This window comes from Protopterus annectens, chromosome 6.part0, assembly GCF_019279795.1.
Source record: "Protopterus annectens isolate FY-2018-M chromosome 6.part0, PAN1.0, whole genome shotgun sequence".
Lineage (NCBI taxonomy): Eukaryota > Metazoa > Chordata > Ceratodontiformes > Protopteridae > Protopterus > Protopterus annectens.
The window spans coordinates 1,094,319,781-1,094,346,890 of record NC_056737.1 but is presented as its reverse complement, the minus strand read 5'-3'; the positions used below and the strand labels follow the sequence as shown (position 1 = coordinate 1,094,346,890).

At 41.5% G+C, this 27,110-nt stretch overlaps 1 protein-coding gene across 1 annotated transcript in view; it reads right to left on the bottom strand.

Moving 5' to 3' along the window:
- DGLUCY (D-glutamate cyclase) overlaps positions 1-27,110 on the bottom strand; it is a 1,244,793-nt gene that overhangs the window by 822,271 nt on the left and 395,412 nt on the right. The window contains exon 2 of the mRNA XM_044074708.1: positions 7,693-7,804. Coding sequence (XP_043930643.1) covers positions 7,693-7,801 — 109 coding nt within the window. The 5' untranslated portion in view covers positions 7,802-7,804. The remainder of the gene's footprint in view (positions 1-7,692; positions 7,805-27,110) is intronic.

Genomic DNA, 27,110 nt, shown 5'->3' with positions numbered 1-27,110 from the left:
CCTCTTCAACAGGACAAAAAATGTCAAATGGCACAAGTAACAGCAACTCTTCTCCCTAACCCACTTAGAGTCCCCAGGAATCTATACTTTGTCCATTACTCAAGATTTCATTAATGATCTCTCCTCTGGCTCTGTTAAATTCTACCATTATTCAGTATTCTAACAATTCTCTTATCCATCATGCTAAGCGATATATGAACCACTATCAGTCATTCAACACTACTTCTCAACTACAGAAACCTGACTGAGAGATTCAAACCTAATACTCAATCCTAACTAAACCAAATTCCTGTTATTTACCTCCAGAAACAATCCCATCCCCAGGTCTAACGTCTCTCTCAAATTATCAAATGGCACCCTCATCAAACAGTCAAATACACAAAACTAACAGGCTTTACTGTTGATGAAAACCTAAAACTTGATCTACATACCCAACAAATAATACAAAATAAATAACCAAACAAACAAGTAGATAAATAAATAAATAAATTTGTATGCTGTACAGAGCCAAATATTTTCTCACTGACTACACCCAAAAGCAGATAACAACCACTTTCTTACTGCCCACTCATACCTACCCAGCATCCACTCTTACCAACTTACAGTTAATACAACTTTCAAAACTAGAACAGTGTTACATTGTTAGATTTGCTACAAACCTCTAAACCCAAACTCATCACTGTACAGCAATTACACTTCTTAACTAGCTAGAATTTTCTTCACCTAACTGAATGTAGCCCAGAAAATCCTACTCTTAACAGACAACTGCCCCTCACTGTCTCTAATATCACGTTAATTCCCTCTCTATAAACTTAGATCTTCAGAAAAGTTCCTATTCCTGTTAATTAAAGCTCCCAGTGAAGACTTTCATGGTGATGTCTTACACTCTCACCATGCTGCCAAACTGTGGAAATCCCTTTCACCAACACTCCATGAAAGTGAGAACATCCATTATTTCAAATCACTACTTAAAGGTAATCTCCTACAACAATGGTACTGTCCCTTTTCCTCTGCCATCCCTTAAACAACTCTCTACATTCTCTTCCATGCTTACCTAGTTCAAAATACTGTACACACGTCCAATTATCCCCTCTCACTGTAACCTCACCCATCCCATCAACATCCACCCTTCCATACTCTATTAGTACCCAAGTACTGACACATCTTTGCTATCCCTTCTCATTTCTCATTTTGGCACTTAATCACCTCACATCATTCCTGTACAAACAATTGCAACTAACATCCTACATTTTTCTCTAATGCATATAACTGCTCGTACTAATCTGAAAGCCTCATACAGGTCATCCAAGGCCACTCTCCCACATATAAATTACATATATATTGTAACTGTAGGGTAAATTCAGTTTGTTACTGCCTTGCATGTATGCATATCCCAAGGACATCTCTACTTTCACCTGTGTTCTTTCTAGTTACTAAATGTTTCTATAATTAATTTTCATTACTCTGCTCTTAAATGTTATCATGTGATCTTTGACATACTGTAAAGCAAATTTCTAATATAATTATTTTACATACTGTTAATGTTAAATGTGGCGCTTTTCTTTCCAGGCCTCTGCTAAAAAGAGGCTTCAGCCCAGTTGGACTTTTCCAGTAAACACATGAAAATAAATAAATAAAATAAAATAAAACAGCTGACTCATAGTTGAAGATTCTCAATTTATCTCAGCAAATGGAGAAACTTTCATTTATTTGGCCTTATCAATATTTCTGTTTTTGGTAAGCTCCTTCAGTATTATGCAGCCCAATTGTAAGATGGTTCAATAAAACCTTACCGTTAAATATGATGTTCATTTCTGCACAATCCTAGAATCTGTGTAACACTACCGCTAAATGTTTTGTTTACTTTTGTATAATTTTGCAACCTGTAAGACTCTACTAACTGGCTTATGTATGAGTTGTAGCTACAAAGGGTTTCCAACCAACCTACCTATCCACTCAACAGAAGAAAAATAAATTATCTCAACTCAGAGGAACTGCTACTGCAGACTGACAGGGGTCTGTTGGCATAGTTTGGACATCTACTATGCATGTGCCTGCATATTTGAACTGCTTCTTACTGAAATTGGTACACCTTGTTTGCTGTAGCATAGACTAGATTCAGGCCTGCTGAATCTAGCTTTGTTTGTATAACTTGAGCACTAATCCAGGCATTCTTTAAAGTATTCAATTGTATTTATTACTGCTTGGTAGTAACTTGATTAAAGTGTAGCTATCATTCTAAGTCTTTGGATTAAGCACTTGGGCTTCAGACCAGTTGTTTTACATTAGGAAGGTTTGTGGCCTGCACTGTGGTGGCAGGACAGGTAGCTTACATCCTTCTAAGTTGGGAACTGCTGATTGAGGGCTCAGTGTCTGTTATTCTAAAAGTGTATTAGTTCTGGTTTAAGCACTTGGGCTTCAGGCCAGTTATTTTATATTAAGAAGGTTTGTGGTCTGCACTCTTGTGGGAGGAGAGGCTGGACTCTGCCCTTCTGAGCTGGGAATTTCTGGTTAAAGGTTTATAGTGCCTGCATATTTGAACTGTTTCTTACTGAAATTGGTACACCTTGTTTGCTGTAGCATAGACTAGATCGAGGACTGCTGAATCTAGCTTTGTTTGTTTGCTTGTTATTTCCCTGAAAAGCTAATTCCACCTAAAACGCGGCTTTTCAGCGCTTCTGTGGATCCCTAGTGATATCTGCATTGCTTACTGTACTTATTCCCTTGTTTCACTTGAAAGAATGTTACTGTTTGTCGTTTTTGCATTTAAGTTATCTGTAACACATTGCATTTAAGTTACCTGGCACTTGCTCACTAAAGCAATTATATAAGTCAGCACTAAAAAATTAAAAGCACTACACCCTCACAAACTCCCCTTGAGTACCTTGTTCCCCATTGGCCCTTTTTTCAATTATAAAGGAATTCCCAATACTATTCTAGCATGTCCAAAGGTCAGTTGTCAATCTCCTCTCCGGTCCAGCTGGTGAATCTGGGAATCTTGAGGCAATGTTACAAATGCCTCATGTACACAGACAACCCTCTCCTCCCAACAAATTCCAACACATGTGAGAGATGCAACCATATAGCCAAACTGGAGGCTAAGCTCTCTCAACTCAGTACTGGCGTAACCAGTCAGGAGGAGAAGGAAACCACACTCACTACAATTCCAGTCTCACATAGACCTACCACGACAGCAAACCAAACACATAAACACACAAAAACATACTCGGAGGCACTAAATAAAAATCTGCCTAAGCAGCAGAGACCTCCAAAGCAGACACCCAAGCAACCGCTACCCCAAAACAAAACACATGCAACACATAGCTCACAAAGCCAGTGTGCCGAACAGTCACAGCCCTTAAGGCTAAACAACACACCTGATACACTTGTAATAGGTGACTCTATCGTCAGGCACACTGACGTCTCGCTCACCAGGCTGAACAAGGAGAAGGTCACGGTGAGCTGCCTGTTGGGCGCTAGGATCCGCCACATAACACAAGTACTCAGGTCACTCCAAGGCAAGTACAAATATGACTCAGTCATTGTCCATGCTGGTGTGAATGACATGAGATGTACCTCCCTGGACTACATGAAAAGAGACATAGAGGAGCTCTCTGAGCATGTAACTCAGGCCGGTATGACCCTGACCTTGAGTAGCATCTTACCCTCACCAAGAATGATGCCACAATATGAAGACAAGATGATCAATTTCAACAATTGGCTTAAGTATTGGTGTCATTCAAAGGGGATCCAATGCCTGTCAGAATGGGATGACATGCTCGACAAGCCACAATGCTTCTCTAGGGACGGCTTGCACCTGTCACCCCTGGGCTTTCGGATATTGGCAAAGGCTCTTGCTACCCCCATAGTGCCTTTTTTAAGCAAGGCTCAAAAGACAAGCCCACCTCCATAGGTATCACAAGGGATAAGAGACTAAGAATAATGCTACTCAACGCCAGAAGTCTAAACCTCAAGATGCACACACTCGAAACTCTTCTTAGCATGGAGAACATCGATATCTGTGCAGTAACAGAAACCTGGTTCAAGGCTCCCGACAGCACCCCAGCACTACCAGGTTATACCTCATACCATGCTTTTGGCCCCAAAACTTGCACCGAACCACAAAAGGAGGGGAGTATCAATATTCAAAGATACCCACACCTCCAGGTTGGTGGCACAGCACGAAGCATCAGAGACTATCCATGTGCAACTAACAGTGGGTAAAACTGCCTTCCAGTTTATAGCCTGCTACAGACCACCCTCCCAAACCCAGGAACCCCACTCGGCCTTCCTGAGAACACTGGAAAATATGAAGGTCTCTCCAAACACCATTATATTGGGTGACTTCAACTACCCAAACATAGACTGGGAGCATTACTCTAGCTCCAACACCCTAGCCCAAAGGTTCCTAGAATTTATAAACTCAAATGCTATGGAACAACTTGTTACCACTCCCACAAGAGGGGAAAACATACTGGACCTGATCATCACCAACATGGGGACGTTATGCTCCAGACCAGAAGTGTATCCATCACTGGTAAGATCAGACCATAAACTAATCTCACTGGATATTCACATCCCGACCCCACCCCCTGCCCAGAAAACCACAGTGAAAAACTTCTCTAAAGCAAATTTCACACTCCTCAAAACCAAGGTGGAATCCTTCAAAGCCCCCAGGCCTGTGGAAAATACGGCCCAGACCGCAGAATTCTTTATAAACACATTCTATGAACACCTTCAGGAATGCATGGATCATGCAATCCCAAATAAAACCAAGACCCAATCCTCCAAAGGCAGACGTCCTGTCTGGTGGACCCCAGCCATAAACAAACTATACAATAGAAGAAGGAAGCTACTACATGATAGAGCAAAATCCCAAAAAAGGAAGGTATCTCTGATCAGTATTAGCAAAAAACTACGGGCACTCATAAAATCGTCTAAGGCCAGCTTTGAGAGAAAAATTGCACAGGACACTAAGGATAATCACAAGGCTTTCTTTAGTTATGTTAGGAATCTGGGTGGGAATTCCCAGATATGCTCAGAATTAGTCCAAAATGACAAAAAATACACCGAACCCACAGACATTGCCAACATCCTAGCTGACAGGTTCAGCGCAAACCCCCCCCCACCAAAAGAGCAAATATCTATCCCAGCAGAGTGCTGCCCACCCCTGACATCTCAGATGCTCAGGTAAGAGCTGCCCTCTCCAAAGCAAAAAACACAGCATCAATGGGACCAGACGGTGTCCCGGGCTGCGTCCTACATGAATTCCAAGAAGAGCTAAACCCAAACATAAAACTACTGTTCAATCTCAGCCTTACTACAGGATATGTACCCAAAGAGTGGTGTACAGCAACAGTGGTCCCTCTCCACAAAGGTGGTGCCTCAACGGATCCTGGAAACTATCGCCCCATAAGCCTGACTAGCTTGGTCTGCAAAGCTAGGATCATCATGGATCTCATAAATAAAGATATTGGGGACCTACAGACACTGGATCCTACCCAGTTCGGCTTTGTTAAGGGCAGATCCTGCCTCTTAAACCTGGTCGATATCTTTGAAACCGTCACCAAGGCCATTGACGAGGGGAAGGTGGTCCACACAGCCTACCTGGACCTCGCAAAAGCCTTCAATACAATACCCCACTCGGGCATTATAGATAAGCTCACCAGCTTAAATATAAACCCCTATGTCACTAGATGGGTTGCAAACTGGCTCAAGGACAGAACCCACATGGTTAGAATTGCTGGAGCCATGTCAGACTCCAAACCAGTTACAAGTGGCGTCCCACAAGGCTCAGTCCTGGGACCTCTCTTCTTCAGTATATATTTCTCGGAGGTACAGGCCAACACGGAAGGACTGTGGCTGACCAAGTTCGCAGATGACTGCAAACTGGGTGCCATAATCGACTCTCCAGCCGACACAAGCATCCTCCAAAAGGGCCTCAAAGAAACAGACAACTGGTGCCAGAGCCATGGCCTCAAGCTAAACACCAAAAAGTGTATAGTCACCCCCTTTGGCAAAAACAAAGTGCCCACAAATTACCACATAGATGGTAATCCATTAAGTACAGAAAAAGTAATTAGGGACCTGGGGACCCAAGTTGATAGCAATCTCTCATTTGACAACCACGTGGCCAAAGTGGTTAGAAAAACATTTTATATAGCCCACCTAATCATGAAGGGATTCACATCTAGATCTGGGAAGGTCATCGTGCCTCTTTACTCATCCCTCTTCAGGCCCATAATTGAGTACAATGCCCCTTTTGGGATGTACCTTACCAGACACCTGCAGCAACTGGAAAGACCCCAAAGTACCTCACCAAGAGGTCAAAGGGCTCAAACAGATGCCATATGCTGCCGGTTAAAGAAACACCAGCGCTACTCAGAGGCATACTGCGTGCTCAGAGGCGATCTGTGCCTGACATATAAAGCCATGTCCAACGGAATTAATGGATGCTGCACATATAAAGCCAAATCAGCCCAGAAAATGGACCATCAGCCGGGCTACGCTCGAGACTTGAAGATTCTCAATTTATCTCAGCAAATGGAGAAACTTCCATTTATTTGGCCTTATCAATATTTCTGTTTTTGGTAAGCTCCTTCAGTATTACACAGCCCAATTGTAAGATGGTTCAATAAGACCTTACTGTTAAATATGATGTTAATTTCTGCACAATCCTGGAATCTGTGTAACACTACCGCTAAATGTTTTGTTTACTTTTGTATAATTTTGCAACCTGTAAGACTCTACTAACTGGCTTATGTATGAGTTGTAGCTACAAAGGGTTTCCAACCAACCTGCCTATCCACTCAACAGAAGAAAAATAAATTATCTCAACTCAGAGGAACTGCTACTGCAGACTGACAGGGGTCTGTTGGCATAGTTTGGACATCTACTATGCATGTTTTCTGGTGCCTGTTTTAGAAGGTACCAGGCATAGTCTTCTGGTGAAGAAGATTTGGGATAGACAGGAAGAAGGCAAGAGGAAACGAGGGCATCCAGCAAACAAGTGGATGGATTCTATGACAGAAGACCTGCAACTGTCAGGCACAGGTGTCAAAGAAGGTAGGAGAGTGGCATTCAATAGAGAGAGAGACAGAGACAGTTGACATGACACCCCACTCAATTGTAGAAAATGGGAAAAAGGGGGTTGATGATGATGGTGATGATGATGATAAATAGTCCAGTTAGAGGAGGTACTAGTGCATTATCAGACATTAAACTGAGATCCTGTCTGCCCAAGTTGGTGGTAGCTTAGATGGATATAAAAGATCACAACAGTTATCAGAAAGAAGAGTAGGGGAAGTTCCCATTGCCATGGGCAAACTCCCCCTAGTCATTACAAATACCACCTCAGGTCTTCCCTGAAAAGAAGACATAGGCCTAGTTGGACTAACCAAGTCAACAAAGAGTAATTAAATAAAGATTACGCTTCTCCACATCAGTGGGAAAGCCTAGCGATCCCAGAATCAAGCTAGAGGCCACTGCTTGGAAAAAGGAAGCCTGCTGAACTCTTCTTAGTTCACTGTCCACAAGTGGTGCTCACCAGGAAAACCAGTTTAGAAAACAGATGGACAGGTGGCTTCACCAGTAAATGTTACTGTTAATTAGCATGGACTTAAAAACGTAAGACAGTGTAATGAGCAAACACCAAAATTACTGAAGTTTCTGTACCACAATTAATCAAAGTACCTTCTGCAATTCCTGAAGTATTTCTTGTTCCAAATACTTTTGTTCTAATTAAATTTCGGATTGTAACTGGAAGAGCAGAGCTCAGGCCTCTTATCAGAACTATACGCATATCCTGGTAAAAAAAAAAATTAAATAAACAAAAGCAAAATAAAACCTTGCTTGAAAAATCAGTAGGTAAAAACAATTTCTGGTTACCAAATTATTCCACAAAAAACAGACTTAACTTACCTGTTTAATATTCAGATGATCAACTACTGATATCCGTCTAAATGAATAACTCCTGTGTTACACAACTGCCCAATATTAGTACAGATTAACAAGTTATATGATCAGAAATCTAGTTAGCCATGGGAAAAGGAAAACATCAACATGAAAGGTTAAAATATGTACTGGCATTACAAACACATTGACTTCTGTTTTTTTATTCTGAAAATTAATAACAGTGTTAAAAAGATGGCCAGTATTAAAAATTTGGGACTGGACCATTAGTACTAAAATGGGCCATCAGTACCATGTTGTTCTATGGGCAAAATGCAGCGATTACAGGAAGTGGTATTTGGCTGCACTAGTCAGACAAACTCTCCAACTGATAACTGTAACACTTCTGTATTTTCATTTCTGTCACAGATACTTCTGTAGAGAAGCTAGGAGAGTAGTGAGAGAGTTTTACAAATTTAAGGTGTTTCGCTTCACTAGAGTATCTCCGTAAGTAGCCTTGCTACTTCGAGGAGCCAAGACGCCGTGTAGAATAAACTGCTTTTAGTGGAAACGAATACTTACACTCTGCCTACTTTAACGGGTGGAATGCAACCTAATGCTTTCTGTATACAGTTTACTTTTGTAGTTGACTACTTTGAAAACAAAAATTCTAGAATACATATTTTTCCACATGCCTCTTAATCACTGTACGTAACCCACATTGTGCAGCAAGCATTCAAGAATACCAAGGAAGTAAGACCACATAAATAGGCCACGGAAGAAGATCCAAAGTGTACTTAGTTTGCCCAGACGTCGCAATTAATATTTTATATATGTAACACACTGGTATTTACTGTACCATAAAATTAATTTCATTGTATATAATTATAACAAAGCATCTTCCCTCTACTCCATTCTCCAATAGGATAACTAACCACAATTTGTACTTTTTTGTTATTTTGAAGGTATTCTCAAAACAGAACTGCTCCACTACTTATCGAAGTAAGAAACAGCACTTAATCATCATAAACAGCTATAAAATACAGAACATGCAGGCATTAAATGTATTCTGACAGGCAGAATTTAAACTATTTCCTGCTGGATGATATGCCAGTAACACTTGTACTTAACCTAAGACATGCTGGTCAGCACAGATATTGTCAATATAACAGGTTGACCAGGCTTCCTTCATTGCAGCTCATTCTGCCAAAGGGAGCAAAAGAAGATAACAGGAAGCCACAAAAAGGGCAAGTAAGTTAAAGAAAAAACTAACAAAAAGCTGCAGGAAGTGTGCACCTGTCTCCAGCACTAGTAGTAACTATTCCGAGAAGGGAAAATGAAAGAGGGCTAACATACATGCCAACTAAGATACTGGCAAGGGTCTAATGTTTTGGCAAGTAACTGTCTTTTGGTTTTTCCCGGTTAGGGGTCGCCACAGTGGAACTCCAGTTCGCTAATGATTGGCAGTGAATTTTTACGGTGTTGAGTTGCCAGCCCAGCACCCAACCTTCAAAGAAGGCACACCCACACACGCACGCACCTACCTGCATGTGTTTAAATTCACTCAACTGTGGGGAGGACATGCAGACTCCGCACAGAAGGTGCTCCAGCCGAGAATCGAATCGGAGAACCTCTTGCTGTGAGGCGACAATGCTAACCACTGCACCACCGCTGCAATGTCTAATGTTTTGGCAAGTATCCATTGAAAATAACTAAATATTGTATATGCTAGATGAAATGTAAAAAGGCCTTCTGCCATGAATAGCTGCTGGGATTTCCTCTACAGATATCACCAGCTTGGAGCAATCCTGAAATCTTCTCAACTTCTACACACGCCTCCTTTAGTTGCATATTTATGACACAGCATTGCAGAACTGGAGGGACATTCACCCCCCCCCCCGCTCTTCCCAGACCAATAACATTTAATAAACCTTTTTTTCACATTCTTCCACTCAACTCTTCATCTATCTCCCTCTGTTAAACAGAGTTCCACTTAGTGCCTCTGGAATTTTAATCTGCTCCATATCTGTTTAGGCAACATGCCACAGTAAAATCACTCCTCCAATTTCTTTGTGCACATTTTCAGTATTTTATATTTCCACCCTTCTTAACATGTAAAATTATCCAATTAACTCCTACTCCCATGAGGCAGTTAATGGACTAGTTAGCTTTTCACAGCTCCATCCTAAACACCTCACAGACTGGTGAAAGTAACCTTTAATATTACTCTGTGCTCCTCCAGATTTTTCTCCAGTGCTTTCTTAATCTCCTCTTCACTATAATACCCTTACTTCCTTTACATCACTTCAGTTCGGTTGGATCTTCCTTCTGCTATATTGTCTTCTCACTTATCACTTCTTAGTCAGAATTACAACACAAAAAAATCACACTTCCACCCTTGTTAGTACTTAATGAGTAGGTTCAGATATATGCTGCCTATTCCCTCCCTTCTCAGCTCCAAATTCTACAATTACACATTCCTCCCAACAACCATTAATGCTTCCCCTCTCCCCTTATCACTTTTCTACTTCTCATCCATCCTTCGCTACAGTTTTATCCTGTGAACTGCACAGCTCTGTTTATCTCTTTACCCTTTGATATCAACTCTGAAAATATCTTTTTTTTTCTAAAATTTATTTGAATTTTCAGATATTAACAGCGATACATCCAATCAAACACACAAAACAAACAGTACATACAAAAAGGAAACATTCAAAAAAACTAATATCACAAGAAATATATATATATATATATATATATATATATATATATATATACACTATATACAATAGAAGTCACTACATCATCAAATGGAGTATAAAAGGTTTTTAACATCACTTAAGAAAGTGAGGGATAATATAAGGGACATATTTTATGAAGAAGATAAATATAGAAATTTTTGTTTTCCCGCCTTACTGAACTAGAGTAGTCCAGTTTCAGAGTTGCTGATCCCTGGGCTTTGTTTTTAGTTCCTGTTACTGATCCATTGCCTTATTAGGGAGGAGGGAAGTTTCTTTGCTTACCAGTGGGAGTGGGAAGCACTGAGCAGCCTTTCTGTCCGATTTGGTGAAGTTTCAGCCAGAAACTAGTAGTCCATTGGTCGTTTTGGGCCAATTTCTAGCTCCTTTCAGCCCCCTGCTATAAAACACGCTAAACACGCGTTTTCCAGCTTGTACCAACTCAGCACAGATCCTCGTGGTGGCCTGCAGAGTGATCCAAGCAGCAGAGAGCTAAAAGAGTGACTTTCTACCAGATATAAGTATTTTTGTGGCTTTCCCACTGTTATTTAAGCTAGCGACTGCATTTCGCCTGTTTTATTGCTACTTTAAGTGATTTCTGCATTTTACACTGTTTATTGCACTTTAAGTTACTAATTGTTGCAAATTGTTTCTGTAGGCTACACACTGATTTACAGCATTTATAGCATTTACTGTCTGTTTTTCCTTGTCTCTGTAATAAAACAAAAAATCTCTTGTTTTCCGCCTTACTGAACTAGAGTAGTCCAGTTTCAGAGTTGCTGATCCCTGGGCTTTGTTTTTAGTTCCTGTTACTGATCCATTGCCTTATTAGGAAGGAGGAAGTTTCTTTGCTTACCAGTGAGTGGGAAGCACTGAGCGCCTTTTGTCTGATTTGGTGAAGTTTCAGCCAGAAACTAGTAGTCCATTGGTCGTTTGGGCCAATTCCTAGCTCCTTCAGCCCCTGCTATAAAACACACTAAACACGCCAGAAGCCGATTTAGTGCGGAGTTACCACTGTTGCACACAAGAGCAGCGGTTAAACAAGGTTAAACTATTTGGGCCATCTAAATTCCACTCTTCCAATTTTCCTTAAAACTACCTTCCTCGAGCTGTACTGCTGATCTAACCAGCATATCCTATAACTGAAAAGTTCATCTCTACTTGATTCCCAAGTAGACTATTCTCTATCTGTAAAGCCTAGCACTTACTCCTACAGTACTTGCACCTTGATAAAGCACTCTTATTATAGATAGTACCCCACCAGCCTTAAACCCACTTCCCCCGGAGTCCTTTGAAAGTCTCTTTATCTACTACTTCTAGTATACACAGCGGTCAGTTGCTAGTGTCCTCTCCAGCTCAACTGGTGAACCTGGGAATATTGAGGCAATGTTACAACTGCCTCATGTACACAGACAATCCTCTCCTTCTCCCACAAAACACAAATACATGCAGAGATGCAACTATATGGCCAAACTGGAGGCTGAGCTCTCTCAACATAGGACTGGCAAGACCAGACAGGAGGAGAAGGTAACCACACACAATACATACCCAGTCACACATGGTACCATCACAACTTCAAATCATACACATACTCACACAAAGACATACTCGGAGGCTCTGATCAAAAATTTACCAAAACAGCAGAGGCCACCAAAGCAGACACCCAAACAACTACCACCTCACGACCCAACACATGCAACACATAGACCACACAGTCAGAGTGTCAAACAGTCACAGCCCTTAAGGCCAAACAAAATGCCAGACACACTTGTCATTGGTGATTCCATAGTCAGACACACTGACGTCCCGCCACCAGACTGAGTAAAGAGAAGGTCACAGTAAGCTGCCTGTCGGGCGCTAGAATCCGCCACATAACGAAGCACTCAGGTCTCTCAACAGCAGGTACAAGCACGACTCAGTCATTGTCCACGCTGGTGTCAACGACCTGAGACGTACCTCCTGGACTACATGAAAAGGGACATCGAGGAGCTCTCTGATTATGTAGCCCAGGCAGGTATGACCCTGACCTTGAGCAGTATCCTACCTTCACCTAGAATGATGCCACAATACAGTGATAAGATGATCAATTTTAATAATTGGCTTAAATTCTGGTGTCATTCAAAGGGGATCCAATGTCTGTCTGCCTGGGATGACATGCTGGACAAGCCACGCTGCTTCAAGGGACGGCTTGCACCTGTCACCCTGGGCTTCGGATATTGGCGAAGGCTCTTGCCACCCCATAGTGCCTTTTTAGGCAAGGCTCAAATTCTAAACCTACCACCCTAGAACACCAAAAGGAAAAAACTAAGGGTAATGCTGCTCAATGCCAGAAGTCTCAATCTCAAGATGCACGCACTCGAGGCCCTTCTCAATATGGAGAACATCGATGTCTGTGCTGTGACAGAAACCTGGTTCAAGGCTCCTGAGAGCACCCCAGCACTAACAGGATTCACCTCATATCATGCCCGCCCCAAAATCCGGACAACACCAAGAAAGGAGGGGGTGTCCATATTCATAAAGGACACCCACACCTCAAGGTTGGTGGCAACGCACGATGCATCGGAGACCATCCAGGTGCAATTAACCATAGGCAAGACTGCTCTGCAATTTGTAGCATGTTACAGGCCACCCTCTCAAACTCAGGAACCTCACATGGCCTTCCTGAAAACATTGGAGGGATAAATGTATCTCCAAACACCATCATACTAGGTGACTTCAACTACCCTAATATAGACTGGGAACACTACTGAACACTCTAACCCAAAGATTCCTGGAGTTCATAAACTCAAATGCCATGGAACAACTAGTCACCATCCCCACAAGAGGAGAAAACATACTTGATCTCATCATCACGAACATGGGATCAAAATGTTCAACCGAAGTATACCCCTCACTGGTGAGATCAGATCATAAACTAATCTCGCTGGAGGTCCTCATCCCGCCCCACCTGAAACAAAAAGACCACAGTGAAAAACTTCTCAAAGCCGATTTCACACTTCTAAAAACTAGTGTGGTCTCCTTTAAGGCCCCTGAGCCAGTGGTAAACATTACTCAAACCGCTGAATCACTTACAAATGCCTTCTACCAGCACCTACAGGACTGCATGGATCAGGCAATCCCAAACAAAACTAAGACTCTCTGTATCAAAGGCAGCGTCCAGTCTGGTGGACCCCAGCCATAAACAAGCTCTACAACAAAAGGAGTAAGCTACTACAAGATAGAGCAAAATCCTTGAAAGGTAAGACACCTTTGATCATTATAAGTAAAACTAAGAGCTCTCATAAAATCATCCAAGGCAAATTTTGAGAGAAAATCGCCAAGGACTCTAAAGAGAATCATAAGGCCTTCTTTAGCTATGTTAGAAACCTAGGAGGAAACTCCCAGATATGCCAGAATTAGTTCAAAATGATGTGAAAATTACTGAACCTACACACATTGCCAACATACTGGCTGACAGGTTCAGTGCAAACTTCTCCCCCCCAAAAGGAGATATCTATTCCAGAGGATTGTAGCCCCCCAAACATCTCCAACGCCCAGGTGAGAACTGCCCTCACTAAGGCAAAAAACACAGCATCCATGGGACCGGATGGTGTCCCCGGCTGTGTGCTTCATGAACTCAACGAGGAATTAAACCCACAGTTAGGACAGCTGTTTAATCTTAGCCTCACCTCAGGATCGTCCAAGGAGTGGCGTGTGGTCCCACTTCATAAGGGCGGTGCCTCCACAGACCCTGGAAATTACCGCCCCATTAGCTTGACAAGCATTATAGTACAGTTTTGTACCTACCATAAATGTAGATGTTCGAGGATCCACATTGCTGCAGTCCTAACTATTGGGTAGTCCGCTGTCCAGTCGGCCGAATACCAAAGGGCCGTCAGGGCGCATTAGCCAGGGTACATGACCTCATATCCTCAGTCTTTTCTTGCCCCAGATGTCAGAAGACCCTAAAAAGACAAGGCCCAATATACCTGCACCAAAAATATGTACAATATATACAAAATTATCAGCATATAACCTCACCTACACAACCACCCCTAAACACAGAGGGGAAGGAGGATTGGACTGCAGCAATGTGGATCCTCGAACATCTACATTTATGGTAGGTACAAAACTGTACTATGTTCTTCATTCCACATTGCTGCAGTCCTAACTATTGGGTAGAATCCCAAAGCAGAGGTAAGGGAGGCTGGCAAATCATAAAGAAGCAGGAGCTGACAACATGCCTTGCAAAATAGCTGTGGCAAAACCAGCCCTAGACTTAGAGTAGAGAGGAAGGTGATAATGCTTAGAGAAAGTATGTACTGAACTCCAAGTAGCTGCCTCCAAAATATCCTTAGTTGCCACCCCTTAGAAATGCTGTTGAAGTGGCAGTAGCCCTAGTGGAATGAGGCCTAATCCCAGCTGGAATCTCCTTGCCATGATGGGAATAACAAAATGCAATGCAAAACCCAATCCACCTAGAAATAGTTTGTTTTGACACAGGCTTGCCTCTGCGAACTCAAAGCAAAAGAAACAAACAACTGCTGAGACTGCCTAAAATCCTTAGTCCTGCTTAAATAATAACGCAATTGCCTGTGTACATCTAAAGTGTGCAAAATCTTTTCCCCTTTATTTTGGGGTCTGCATAAAAGTAGGCAAATGAATAGTTTGGTTTAAAGCCACACTAGAAACCACCTTAGGCATAAAGGAAGGATTAGTACGTAATGATACCCTATCCTTATGGAAAATCAAAAGGGCTCTACTGCCATAAGGGCCTGCAACTCAGACACCCGTCTTGCAGAAGTAATAGCCAACAGAAAAGCAGTCTTCCATGACAAGTATTTCAATTCAGCAGTACAACACAAAATTGAGATCCCAAGCAGGAGTAGGAGCTCTACGTGGGGTCTTATATTCTTTGCCCTCTAAGAAACTGCTTGAACAAAGGATGCGAAAACAATGGTGGGTCACAATCATAGTGAGCTGAAATTGCTGCAGCATGAATCTTAATGGAAGAGAAGGACAAACCTTTGTCCAATAACTCAGTAAGATATTGAAGAGCCACACTCAAATTAGGCTCAGAAATCTCCAAATTCTTTGCTGTACTCCAAAATAAAATCTCTTCCATTTTACACTTTCCTTGTACTAGGTCTTCTAGCTTCCATAATCACATTTAAAACTTGTTGAGGAAGTTGAGACCTGCTGTGTTTCAACACAGAATATGCCAGGCTGTCAGATGAAGAGAGTGAAGCTTGACATTGAGCAGATGACCGTCCGTCTGAGATAACAGATGTGGAATCAAAGGTAAAGGCCATGGAGGCTTCCTTACCAGACTCCTTAGTAGTGGGTACCAGTGTTGCGAGGCCAATCTGGAGCTATTAAAATCATCCTTGGCTTGTCTTGTCTGACCTTTAAGAGCACCTTTGGAAGAAGAGGCAGAGGTGGAAAGGCATACACATGAAGATTTTTCCAACTGAAAGAAAGAGCATCCACTTTCCAAGCTGTGTGATGAAACCCCTTTGTGCAAAACTTTGGCAGCTGGTGGTTTAGTGGAGAAGCGAACAGATCTATGTCTGGAGTTCCCCATGACACTGTCAATTTCTGAAATACATGAAGATCCAGTTTCCACTCGTGGGGATCCATGATTTGTCTGCTTAACACATCTGCTAAGGAGTTCTGTGCTCGGCAGAAACCTTGCCTGAAGAGTTAGTTGCAAGCTGAGTGCAGTCTCCCATAAAATCATTGCTTGCCTGCATAGAGGATAAGAATGTGTTCCCCTTGTTTGTTGATGTACCACATGACAGTTGTGTTGTCTGTTAGAATCAACACCTGCCCTGGAAGAAGTAACTCCTTGAAAGCCATTAATGCAAACTGGACTGCTAACATCTCCTTCATGTTGATATGTAGATGCTGTAGTCTGGCAGGCCACTTGTCTTGTATCCACTTTCCATTTAGATGAGCTCCCCAAGCAATGTCCGAGGCATCTGTTGTTAAATCTGACTCGCCTCGGTCACAGAGAGTCCCTTGTTTAGGTGACATTCCTGAGCCCACCACAAAAATTCTTTTGAAGGCAAGGTACTATTTGAATGACAGTGTCCAAATCCTGGCAGTGCTGTGTCCATACATTTTGAGATACCATTGCAGCTTCCTCATATGCAGTTTGGCATTGGGAAGCACCAGAATACAAGATGCCATGAACCCTAATGCTTGAAGGACTGTCCTTGCAGTCAGCACGGACTGATGAGATAGTTGATGGAAGTAAAGGGATAGACTCTTTTGTTTGTCCGGGGTTAAAAAGGCCATCTGGGCTGCTGTATTCAGTCTCACACCCAGAAAGCACATGTCTTGAGAGGGTACTAGACTGGACTTTATTTCGTTCACAGAATACCCTAGGCATCTTAGCACTGCTATAACATATTCCAGATGCTGTAGAAGGTCTTCCTTTTCTTGAGCCAGAATCAGGCAGTCGTCCAAGTAAGGATAGATTTGAATTCCTTTTAGCCTGAAGTAAGCTATCACTGGAGCCAGAACCTTTGTGAATACTCTGGGCAGTAGATAAGCCAAAGGGCAATGCAGAGAACTGATAATGAGAATTTCCAGCTCGAAAACGCAGATACTTCCTGCAACTTAGTCTTATAGGCACATGAAGGTAAGCTTCCTTGAGATCTAAAGTTACCATCCAGTGATCTTTGCCCAGCAGAGGTAAAAGCTGTTGTAACGTCAACATCTTGAACTTGGGAATGTCCAGATAAGTGTTGAGGATAGATAAATCCAAAATTGGTCTCCACATGTTCCCCTTCTTTGGTACTAGGAACAGGCGAGAATAAAATCCTAGGCCCCTTTCTGATACAGGGACTGGCTGAATGGCCCCTATTTGGAGTAACAGAGAAATTTGCTTGTGAGCCTCTTTCCTTTGTGGAGGAGGAACGTCTGGCATGCCTTTGAAAGGGGGCAATGTATGGAAATAAAACCTGTTACCGTGGTGAATGATATCCAACACCCATCTGTCTTGAGTAATTAAATCCCAATTTTCTTTGAAAAGAGACAGTCTTCCTCCCAAAGGAGCTGCCAGACGAGAATCTACTGGCAGCTGAAAAGGCAGGTCATTGGGTCTGTTTACGAAAGGACTGACCCCTGCCCTCACCAGAAGTCTGAGCAGGTGAACTCCCTGTTCTAGGCCTAAAAGAACCTTGAACTCTGCCCCTACCACGTCTAGACCTACCCCTAGACTGGGAATCATAAGCAGGATATGTCCATCCCTTAGTAGGCCAATTTCTACTAAACTTGGTGGCTGCACCTGCAAAAATCTTTAACAGTTTGCATAGACTTAGCTTTGTCCTCCATTTTCTTTAAAACTGCTTCCACAGGCGAACCAAACAACACATCAGACTGTAAAGGAGCATCCAAAATCCTTGTCTTAACATGCTCAGCTAAATTCTGATCCCTCAACCAGGCATGCCTGCGAAGAACAGAACTAGTGGCAGCCACCCTCGAGGAGGCCTGTACAGCATCAAAACCACATTGCAAAGAATGCTTACCCACTTGTTCAGACACATGAACTAAATCCAGCAACTCTTTACACTCAATACCTTCCGCCAAAGCATCCACCTTAGATTTCAATTGTGAAAGGAGATAATTTTGATATTTTAGCATGTGGAACTGACAATTCAACGCCTCATGGCTAAAGTGGAAGAAGTATACACTTTCTTTCCCCATCTATCCAAAGCCCTTGCCTCTTTATCAGTGGGAACAGGGTTTTTAACAACAGAGGCCTTAACACCTTTAGGTCCCTGAGAAACAGTTTCGGGTCTGCCCTAGGACTCTTAAAAGATACTTATGAGCTTCAGGCACCCTATAGTACCTATCAGGTTTAACAGGAGCAGGAGGCAAAGAATCAGGGTTCAGGAAGCCTCTGCAAAAACATCTTCCACCACATTCAACACAGGAGGTATAGCTAAGGGCCTATGCTGGGGTAAAACAAGAATTCCCTAAGCCTTTTCCTGGAATCAGAGTAATCTTGGGCTTCCCATTTAAAGTCATCTCACATGGAATGCAGAGCCTCTGAAAATGAGAAATCCTCAGGAGGAGAAGCTGTAGGAGTGGAATCATCCACATCAGAATCAGAATAAGGAGGAAACTCCTGCAAGTCTTCCGCAGAAGACTCAGAAGCCTCTGAACACTGTTCAAAACTCTCAAACTCAGGTTCCACCCTAGGCCTCTTATCAGGAGGGGCATAGAACCTCTAATCATAGTAATCAAATCTTCTGCCATTTTAAGCATATGTTTCTTAGGCACAGAACCTGAAGTGCTAGGAGAAACCCCACTGAAGCTAAACTTGGCCTACCTCTCAAAGAAGTTTTGGAAACAGAAGGAGAGGCTCTAACTACCTTGGGAAGAGAGGGAAGAACAGTTACCTGAGAAGCCCCTCAGCCTGGCCTACCTCCTGAGAGGCACATCCTGTAACAGTAAAGTCTCTGCCTGAGACTCCAAAGAAACTCCTGGCAAAACCTCTGGCTCCACTGAGCCTTCTAAAGAACCGACGTCCGGGACTGCGGTTCATCAACCCTAGCGTCGCCGCTTTGTCCTTGCGCTTTTTGGGAAGCCCGGAGCATCCGGCGGCATTTTATAATTACAACGCTTCCCAAACACTAACCTGGCACAGTCCAACCTTCTCTTAATAGTGCGTTTGTTAAATCTAGCACAAGAGCGGCATCCAACAACGTCGTGCTCAGGCCCTAAACAAGGTATACACAAGGTATGGTAATCCCTATGAGGTATCTGTTTCCCACAAGAAATACAGTTATTCACTTTTGCTGACATCCGGTTAAATACTGAGGCAAGAAAAACCAAAATGTTCCCTAGCCAACTTTGATTCGGTCTGAAACTCCGACTTCAGAAAATTTCAGAACGCCAACCTGCACTCGCAAAACTGCTTCTGCATCGGACCATGCGGCAAAAGACTGAGGATATAGTACCCTGACGTATTGGCGTCAGTCTAATGCGCCCTGACCGGCGTCAGGTATTCGGTGGACGGACTACCCAATAGTTAGGACTGCAGCAATGTGGAATGAAGAACATCTGCAAAGCCATGGAGAGGATCATAATGGAACTCATAAATAAAGACATAGGGAACTTGCAGACTTTGGATCCAACCCAGTTTGGCTTTGTCAAAGGCAGATCCTGCCTCTTAAACTTGGTTAACTTTTTCGAGACAGTCACCAAGGCCATTGATGAGGGAAAGGCAGTCCATACAGCCTACCTCGACCTGGCAAAGGCCTTCGACACAATACCCCACTCAGGTATCATCGAAAAACTCATCAGCTTGAATGTAAACCCATACATCACAAGATGGGTTGCAAACTGGCTAAGTGACAGAACCCACAGGGTCAGAGTTGCTGGAGCCATGTCAGACTCAAAGCCTGTCACAAGTGGTGTCCCACAGGTCAGTCCTGGGTCCACTCTTGTTCGGCATCTACTTTTCTGAAGTACAAGCAAACACAGGAGGGTTATGGCTGACAAAGTTTGCAGATGACTGCAAACTAGGCGCCATAGTCGAAAACACATCTGACACAGATATCCTCCAGAAGGGCCTCACAGAAACGGATAACTGGTGCCAGAGCCATGGCCTGAAGTTAAACACCAAAAATGCATAGTCATACCCTTCGGGAAAAACAAGGTTACCCTAGCTACCATATAGGTGGCAATCCACTGAGCACAGAAAAAGTCATCAGAGATCTGGGGACCCAGGTTGACAGTAGCCTTCGTTTGACACTCATGTTGCTAAAGTAGTTAGGAAAACCTTCTATATCACCCACCTGATCATGAAGGGATTCACATCTAGATCAAGGGAGGTCATCGTCCCCTGTACTCATCACTCATTAGACCTATGATTGAGTACAATGCCCGTTCGAATGTATCTGACCAGACACCTGCTGCAGCTTGAAAGGCCCCAAAAGTTCCTCACCAAAGGATAAAGGGTCTCAAAAATATGTCTTATGCTGCCCGACTGAAAGAACTCCAGCTCTATTCAGTCTCATACCGCTTGCTCAGAGGTGACCTGTGCCTGACATATAAGGCCATGTCAAACCCAGATTTGATGAATATGCTTCACCACAAAAAAATCTAGATCCCTCAGAACCACAAGGGCCGGAGACTTAAACCTTGACACGGTTATAAATAGAACGTGCTGGAGGGACAGATTCATCACCCAGAGACTCCTATGCTGTGGAACAAAATCCCGGTACATGTGAGGCAGAGCACCTCTCTGGCCTTGTTCAAGAGGAATCTTGACCAATGGATGGGAGATTGCAGATATACCCCAGGGATTACTTCAGTGTCACTGCTTGACAGAGGCACAGCAAAATGATAGGCATAGTTTTTATTCAAACTAAAGGGGTGGCGAAAGCCACATAACTATGGGCTAGGCTTATAAATGCCCTTGGGCAGATAGCCTAGTATGAACCTATGAACCTATGAACCACTTGTTATACTTAATGTAATTAGGGAATACAATTAGATATATAAAGAGAAAAAAAAAAACCCTAAAAACTGGTTATAATGCAGTTACTGCGTAATATAAATTTGCCTTATCATGTCAGTGTACAGACTATCTTTCTTTGTTAAGAATTACACCTAGTAACCCCAATATTTCTGATAATAGTGTTTCTTTTTTGTTTTCGTATAAGCTAGTTTGTGAGATGAGATATATTTAATAGCAAGGTTGCTAAAGCCTTCCCATGTAATTGGAGATATGACATTCCAATTTTTAGTGACATAAAATTTAATAAGGACACACATTGTGATAAGGACATGTTTGTTTAATTTTTGGAAGTCGAGTCGTGTTAAAGTACAATATAGCTGTCTCCCATGACAGGGTTGATTTTTCATATCCCATCTTCTCTAACCTAGCTCTTAAAGAGCACCATAGGTTGTGTAGCTTGCTACATTTCCACATGACATGGAGAATATCTGCACTTTGGTTTGGGCAGTGAGGACATATAGGCGAGAAGTTGTAATTGAACTTATTTAGATTTGATGGGGTATAGTATACATTGTTATTTATCATAATTTGCGTATATAGCAGCTTCTTAAAAGGAATGAATTTTATCGTATTCTCAATGGCCAGTCTCTTATTTCCATCTGTCAGAGATTGTTTTTTTCTTGCCAATAGTTTGAAAATAATAAAGAATTCCGGTGTTTCATGTTTGTTACAAGTTTATATGTCCTAGAAATTGCTTTCCCTTTCATCTCAAGGTTTTCTAGTATTAGTTTTACTAAGTTAATATCCTGCAAGTGGACTTGTGTTTGTGAGAATTTAGCATTTATGAGATAATGGATTTGGGTAAGAATAACAGTATATTTCTTAGTAAGATTTAGTTCTAGTCTTATTTGTTATATATTGGATTCTCTCCATTGGTATATTTCCCATACTGTGAGATCTTTTATCAGTGGGTAATTTGTTAGATTTAGGGGTTTATTGTTTATTAGTAGGTTGGGATTTAGGTGGAGTGGTTGTATAAAGGCAAGAGCATCTAATAATTGCAATGATTTAAATGCTTTCTATGTAGTAAGAATCATGTATTTAATTAGTGGCTGTATATTCTTCGTGAATATGCCATTTTGATTTAGGTTTAAAAATGGTAGGGATTTGCTGTTATACCCAAGTTGTTCAGACCAGATTTTGGCCCATTGGGGTGTCCAGGTATTTACATACGGGTCATGGCTTACTATCTGTATTAGTCCGTAGGCAGTAATTATACTATAGTATAGTTTGAAATCAGGTATCCCCAATCCCCCTTTATCTTTGGTAAGTATAGGTTTGTCATATTTAATTCTAGTGGATTTGCGGTGCCATAAGAATCTTGATAAAGCTTTTTCTATATCATGAAAGAATTTTTGGGGAATATTTGAAAAAGTAGCATTTAGATGAAAGAGTATTCTCGGTACAAGGTTCATCTTAACAACACTACCTTTTAAGAGTAATGACATATTAATATTCTTCCACCTATTGATATCACTTTCAACACTGGTCCATGTACGCAACAGGTTATTCTTTATCATATCCTTAAAGTCAGGAGTAAATATTATTCCTAGGTATTTTATCTGGTAACTTATCTTGATCTCACTCATGGGAAAGTAAAATTCCTTATGACATATAAGAGTCATGGGAAATATGTGGGATTTGTTTAGATTTAAATTATAGTTAGAGATTTCGGAGAACTCATCTACAGTTTTAAGTATTTTCGGGAGGTCAGTAGTGGGAAGTTGAAAATATATATTTAAGTCATCAGCAAAAGCAGGGAATATAAGATTTGTATTATAGATTCTAGGTATGTGATGGAAGTTTTTTTGTGAAATAAACAGAAGGAGAGGTTATGGGGAAAGAGGGCAACATTGTCTTGTACCATTGGATAACAGTATAGGGTTAGTTTTGAGCTTATTTATCTGAATAGTGGTAAAAGCTTTCTGATATAGAACCTTAATTATCCTTATGAATTCCTGAGGAAAACCATATAAAGGCAATACATTAAATAGGAAATGTAAATTAACTATATCAAAAGCTTTGGTTGCATCCACCGTGAGGACATATCTGGGGCATTTGTCACTGTTAAGAAGTCTGATAATGGTATCTAAAAGGAGGGTGTTATCACTTGTTTGCCTGTTTATCATAAAGCCCATTTGTTCTTGGGAAATGATAGAGGGGAGTACATTCTTAAGTCTATTTGCTATAACATGAGCTAGGATCTTAAGGTCAGTATTTATCAGGGCTATTGGTCTATAGTTTGCTGGATCTGTTGGGTCAGAATTCAGTTTTGGAATTAGCATTGTTTTGGAGTTATTTAAATAATTATCTGTTATTCCATGTTGTATTATAAAGTTGAAAACTTTTAATAATACTTTGGAAATACGTTCCATGAATAGTTTATAAAATTCAGAGGTGTAGCCGTCGGGCCCAGGGGATTTACCTGGTTTGAGTTTGTTTATTGCAGCTTTTATCTCATTTAGTTGCAGGGGTGTTTTTAGGAGTTATTTTTGATTTTCCGTAATTTGTGGAAATTTTATACTATGTATAAAATCACCAAAATTGTCTGTAGATGGTGATAAGGGTATGTTGTATAGTTTCTTATATATGTCTTCAAAAGCATCTACAATATCTTGGCCCTTGTGCTTCACCAGTCCTTCATACACTATTTCCTTAATTCTCTGTGGGCCATTTTTTATGTTAATTAGTCTAGCTAGGAATTTTGAAGGTGTTTGTGCCCATTCTGAAAATATCTTAACTTCTTTTCAGCTTCTTCTGTTTCCATTCAATCTCTTCTCTGCTGCAATGTTCATTCCTCATCTACAGTATCTCTTCACTGTTTCTCTCCAGCCTCTTAACAACCTCCTGTTTCACCCCTTACTGTTAAATCCCCTGTGTAATAAGAAATGTACAGCTGTTTGCAGCCTACAGTTGTTTTTTTCAGCAAATATGAAAAACATAAAAGCTGTACAAAACAGAAGAAAACATGCAGCAGAGCTGTAAAAAAATATGTAATCCTGTATAAGAATTATGCAACTGTTTTCTGTAAAATGTAATGCACACACATTAGTACTGTCTTCCAAAAGACAGACGCTTTCTGCCAAAGGCTGTGTTGCCATACATAGACTGAAACTTCCTACCAGCTCAGTGACTTTGCAAAAAGGATGCTTAGATATTTAGTTTAAATCAAAAGGAAAGAAGGAGCAGTGGACATGCTGAAGGAAGGATTTGTCTAAAAAGGACTGTTATATTTTTCACTACTGCCCCATGCTAGGACAATGGACATCCCTCCTGACAAAGTGACACTCTCTTTAGGAAGTGCAGTCCAGCTCAACTGCTATAAAGGTTAACTGGAGTATTTGCTTGCCTTCTGGTGTGTATTGTGTGTACTGTAGACTTTATGGATTGCAAAGAGGCAGCCTGCAGGCCAAATGCAACTTACTTTCTGCAATTTCTGCCTCTGATTTTTCTGGAGCTATTAAAATTATTATAGCTTTTGTGGTAGAAAGAATACAGTAAATCTTCAGTTAATGGTAATACCATTAGAACCAGATGGTTGTATTTATCCTAAAAGTTGTCTGCTTATATTGTGCTTCTACATGCAAAACCTACCTGCTTTATCCAGCTCCAGCAGTGCAGAAGGATAAAACCCTGACTATGTCCCAGATGACCAGACTTTGATTAGTAGCTTCTGCACCTAATGGAGCTGGCAGGCTAGGAAGGGTGTATCCATTCTATGGGGAAGGGTGGGGTGGAGTCAACTGGCACTGCCACAACCCCTCAGAGGAGAAGTGGCAATACAAGTCTGTGACCTGGGTGGTGGGTTAGGCCCACCAAGCCACTTCCACATGTGGAAGGTGTTTTGGGTCTCTGCAGCGATACGTGTGCATATCCCCATGCTCAAGACTAGAGTTAGTGCCAACATAAATGCTGTCATTACTGGGATACTGGTGAGGGCAAAGAGTACCATCATGGTTGCCTGAATGATGAGCCACTCAGGACAGATTTCACCTTGACAATGGGTATAGTTCCAGGTGGCAGGTAATAAATGGGTCAAGCATCAGTTTTGGGAAGACTGACAGTTGGCAGGCATAGAGACATAAAACATTCAGAAAAAAATGTACTTGCTTGTATATTTAATTTTCAAATGTTAATGACTAATTATTTATTTCACGTACAAAAATGTCATTATTCAACTTCAAAAGTGTGCAGATGGTTGTCTATTGATTTATACAAGAGTAATCAACAAAATGGCTCAGTTATTACCTGTTTGTGTCCACCTTTCTCAGAGTCGCTACTTTGCTACAGCTGTTATTTATTGTGCTGCGCTTGGTTTTTTGAATCATTTGGTGTGACAGACGGGATCTAGCTGATGGCAGCAATTTAACAAAATATTGTCTGTGTATGTGACCACAAAATAGTGTTAACAAGTTTCAGCTATTGTTCATAAGATTGCACTGAACTGAAAATGAGGTAGGTGAACTTCTGAAAAGCTATTATTTTATTATCCTTTACTCGGGTATACGTTAAGTCTATTTGGGTATATTAGGTGTCTGCCATAACCCAAGGCAGCAATGCACAGTTCTTATGCAGTCATAAGGCCATCCTCCCTGAATATATGTGGCTAGTAGCATGGAGCATGAGACTGTGACCCCTGGACAGCAAATTCTCTATTTCTGTTCACAGTTCAAGCTCCTGCTGCTCTCATCTGCTTCTTCTCGTACACATAAAAAAAAATTGTTTGTCAGTTTCTTTGGTCTTGCAATTTCTCATACAAAACGTATCTCCATCTCTGGATCCAGTTTCACCTTCTGATTGTTGCAGACACTAAAAGTAATCTAGACCTATGCTCCCCAATCTCCCAAACAAATAATCTGATCTCCCCTCATCATAATTCCTTTTTTTTACTGTCTGGAAATTTGGCATTCTGAACATCGGATTTCTTACTAAATAAGTAGATAATTTCCAAGTACCTATTCTCCATCATAACTTGGATTTTCTTGGGCTATGTGAACCCTGTCCTAAACCTGACTTACAGAACCCTGACTTAAACTTTGCTTATTAGAAATACTTAATGGTTAGCTGCTCCAGTCTAAAAACTGGTGATGGTTGTTTAATAGCCTTTACAAATCAACTCGCCTGCAAAACACTGGCTAACTCCTCCAACTATAACTAATTCAGCATCAACTGGCTAATTCCCAACTATTTTTTACAACACCAAGATCACTACTGCTGTAGTCTGCCTCCCTCCCCAAGTACAGTCTCATAGTTTGACAGATTCCTTCTTGAGCTCTTTCCACAATATCCAACTCAAACGGAACATTCTGCTCCCAAAAAAAACTGCAAAATAAACCTTCTCAGACGTATTAGGCATACAATTCTAAGCTCCTTCAATCATCCTGGTCTAACTTAACAGGTCAAAGAGGCAACCAGACCTGATCCTATTTAATCCAACTACTCTCTCCATGATATAGACATTGCAAAAACATCCTACAGATGCCAATAATCTTCTTCTTCTCTCTTCATTAGAATGACCACAGGCCCAACACCAACAGAAACTACAGGGAAAGGCACCCTGAGGCCTCATCTCAAGGGTTATTTGCCTCATATCCAACACCTCTTCCACACATGTTGCTGCCATTCCAGACCTTTCAAACAATCTCAGCAGGCCTATACTTTTATTTCCAAAATAAGAGCACCAGAGATATGAGAGATGCTCTTCTTACACCTAAATGGCTAACAAATAAAGATGGGGTCACACACACAATTTTTTTTTTAGTTTGCTTATTTGTTGACCATGTATGCCCAGTGTACATAATTGCCCCTTTTTAAGGGTGACCTGAGAGCACTGTCTGGTTAAGTGACTTGCTCATTGTCACAAATTAGCCAAATGAAGCACCTACTGCCAGATTTCTACTAATGCCGGTATCTAAAATAATAAATCTTAGAGATTCTCTTCAGCTCAACTCCAAAATGGTTCCTGC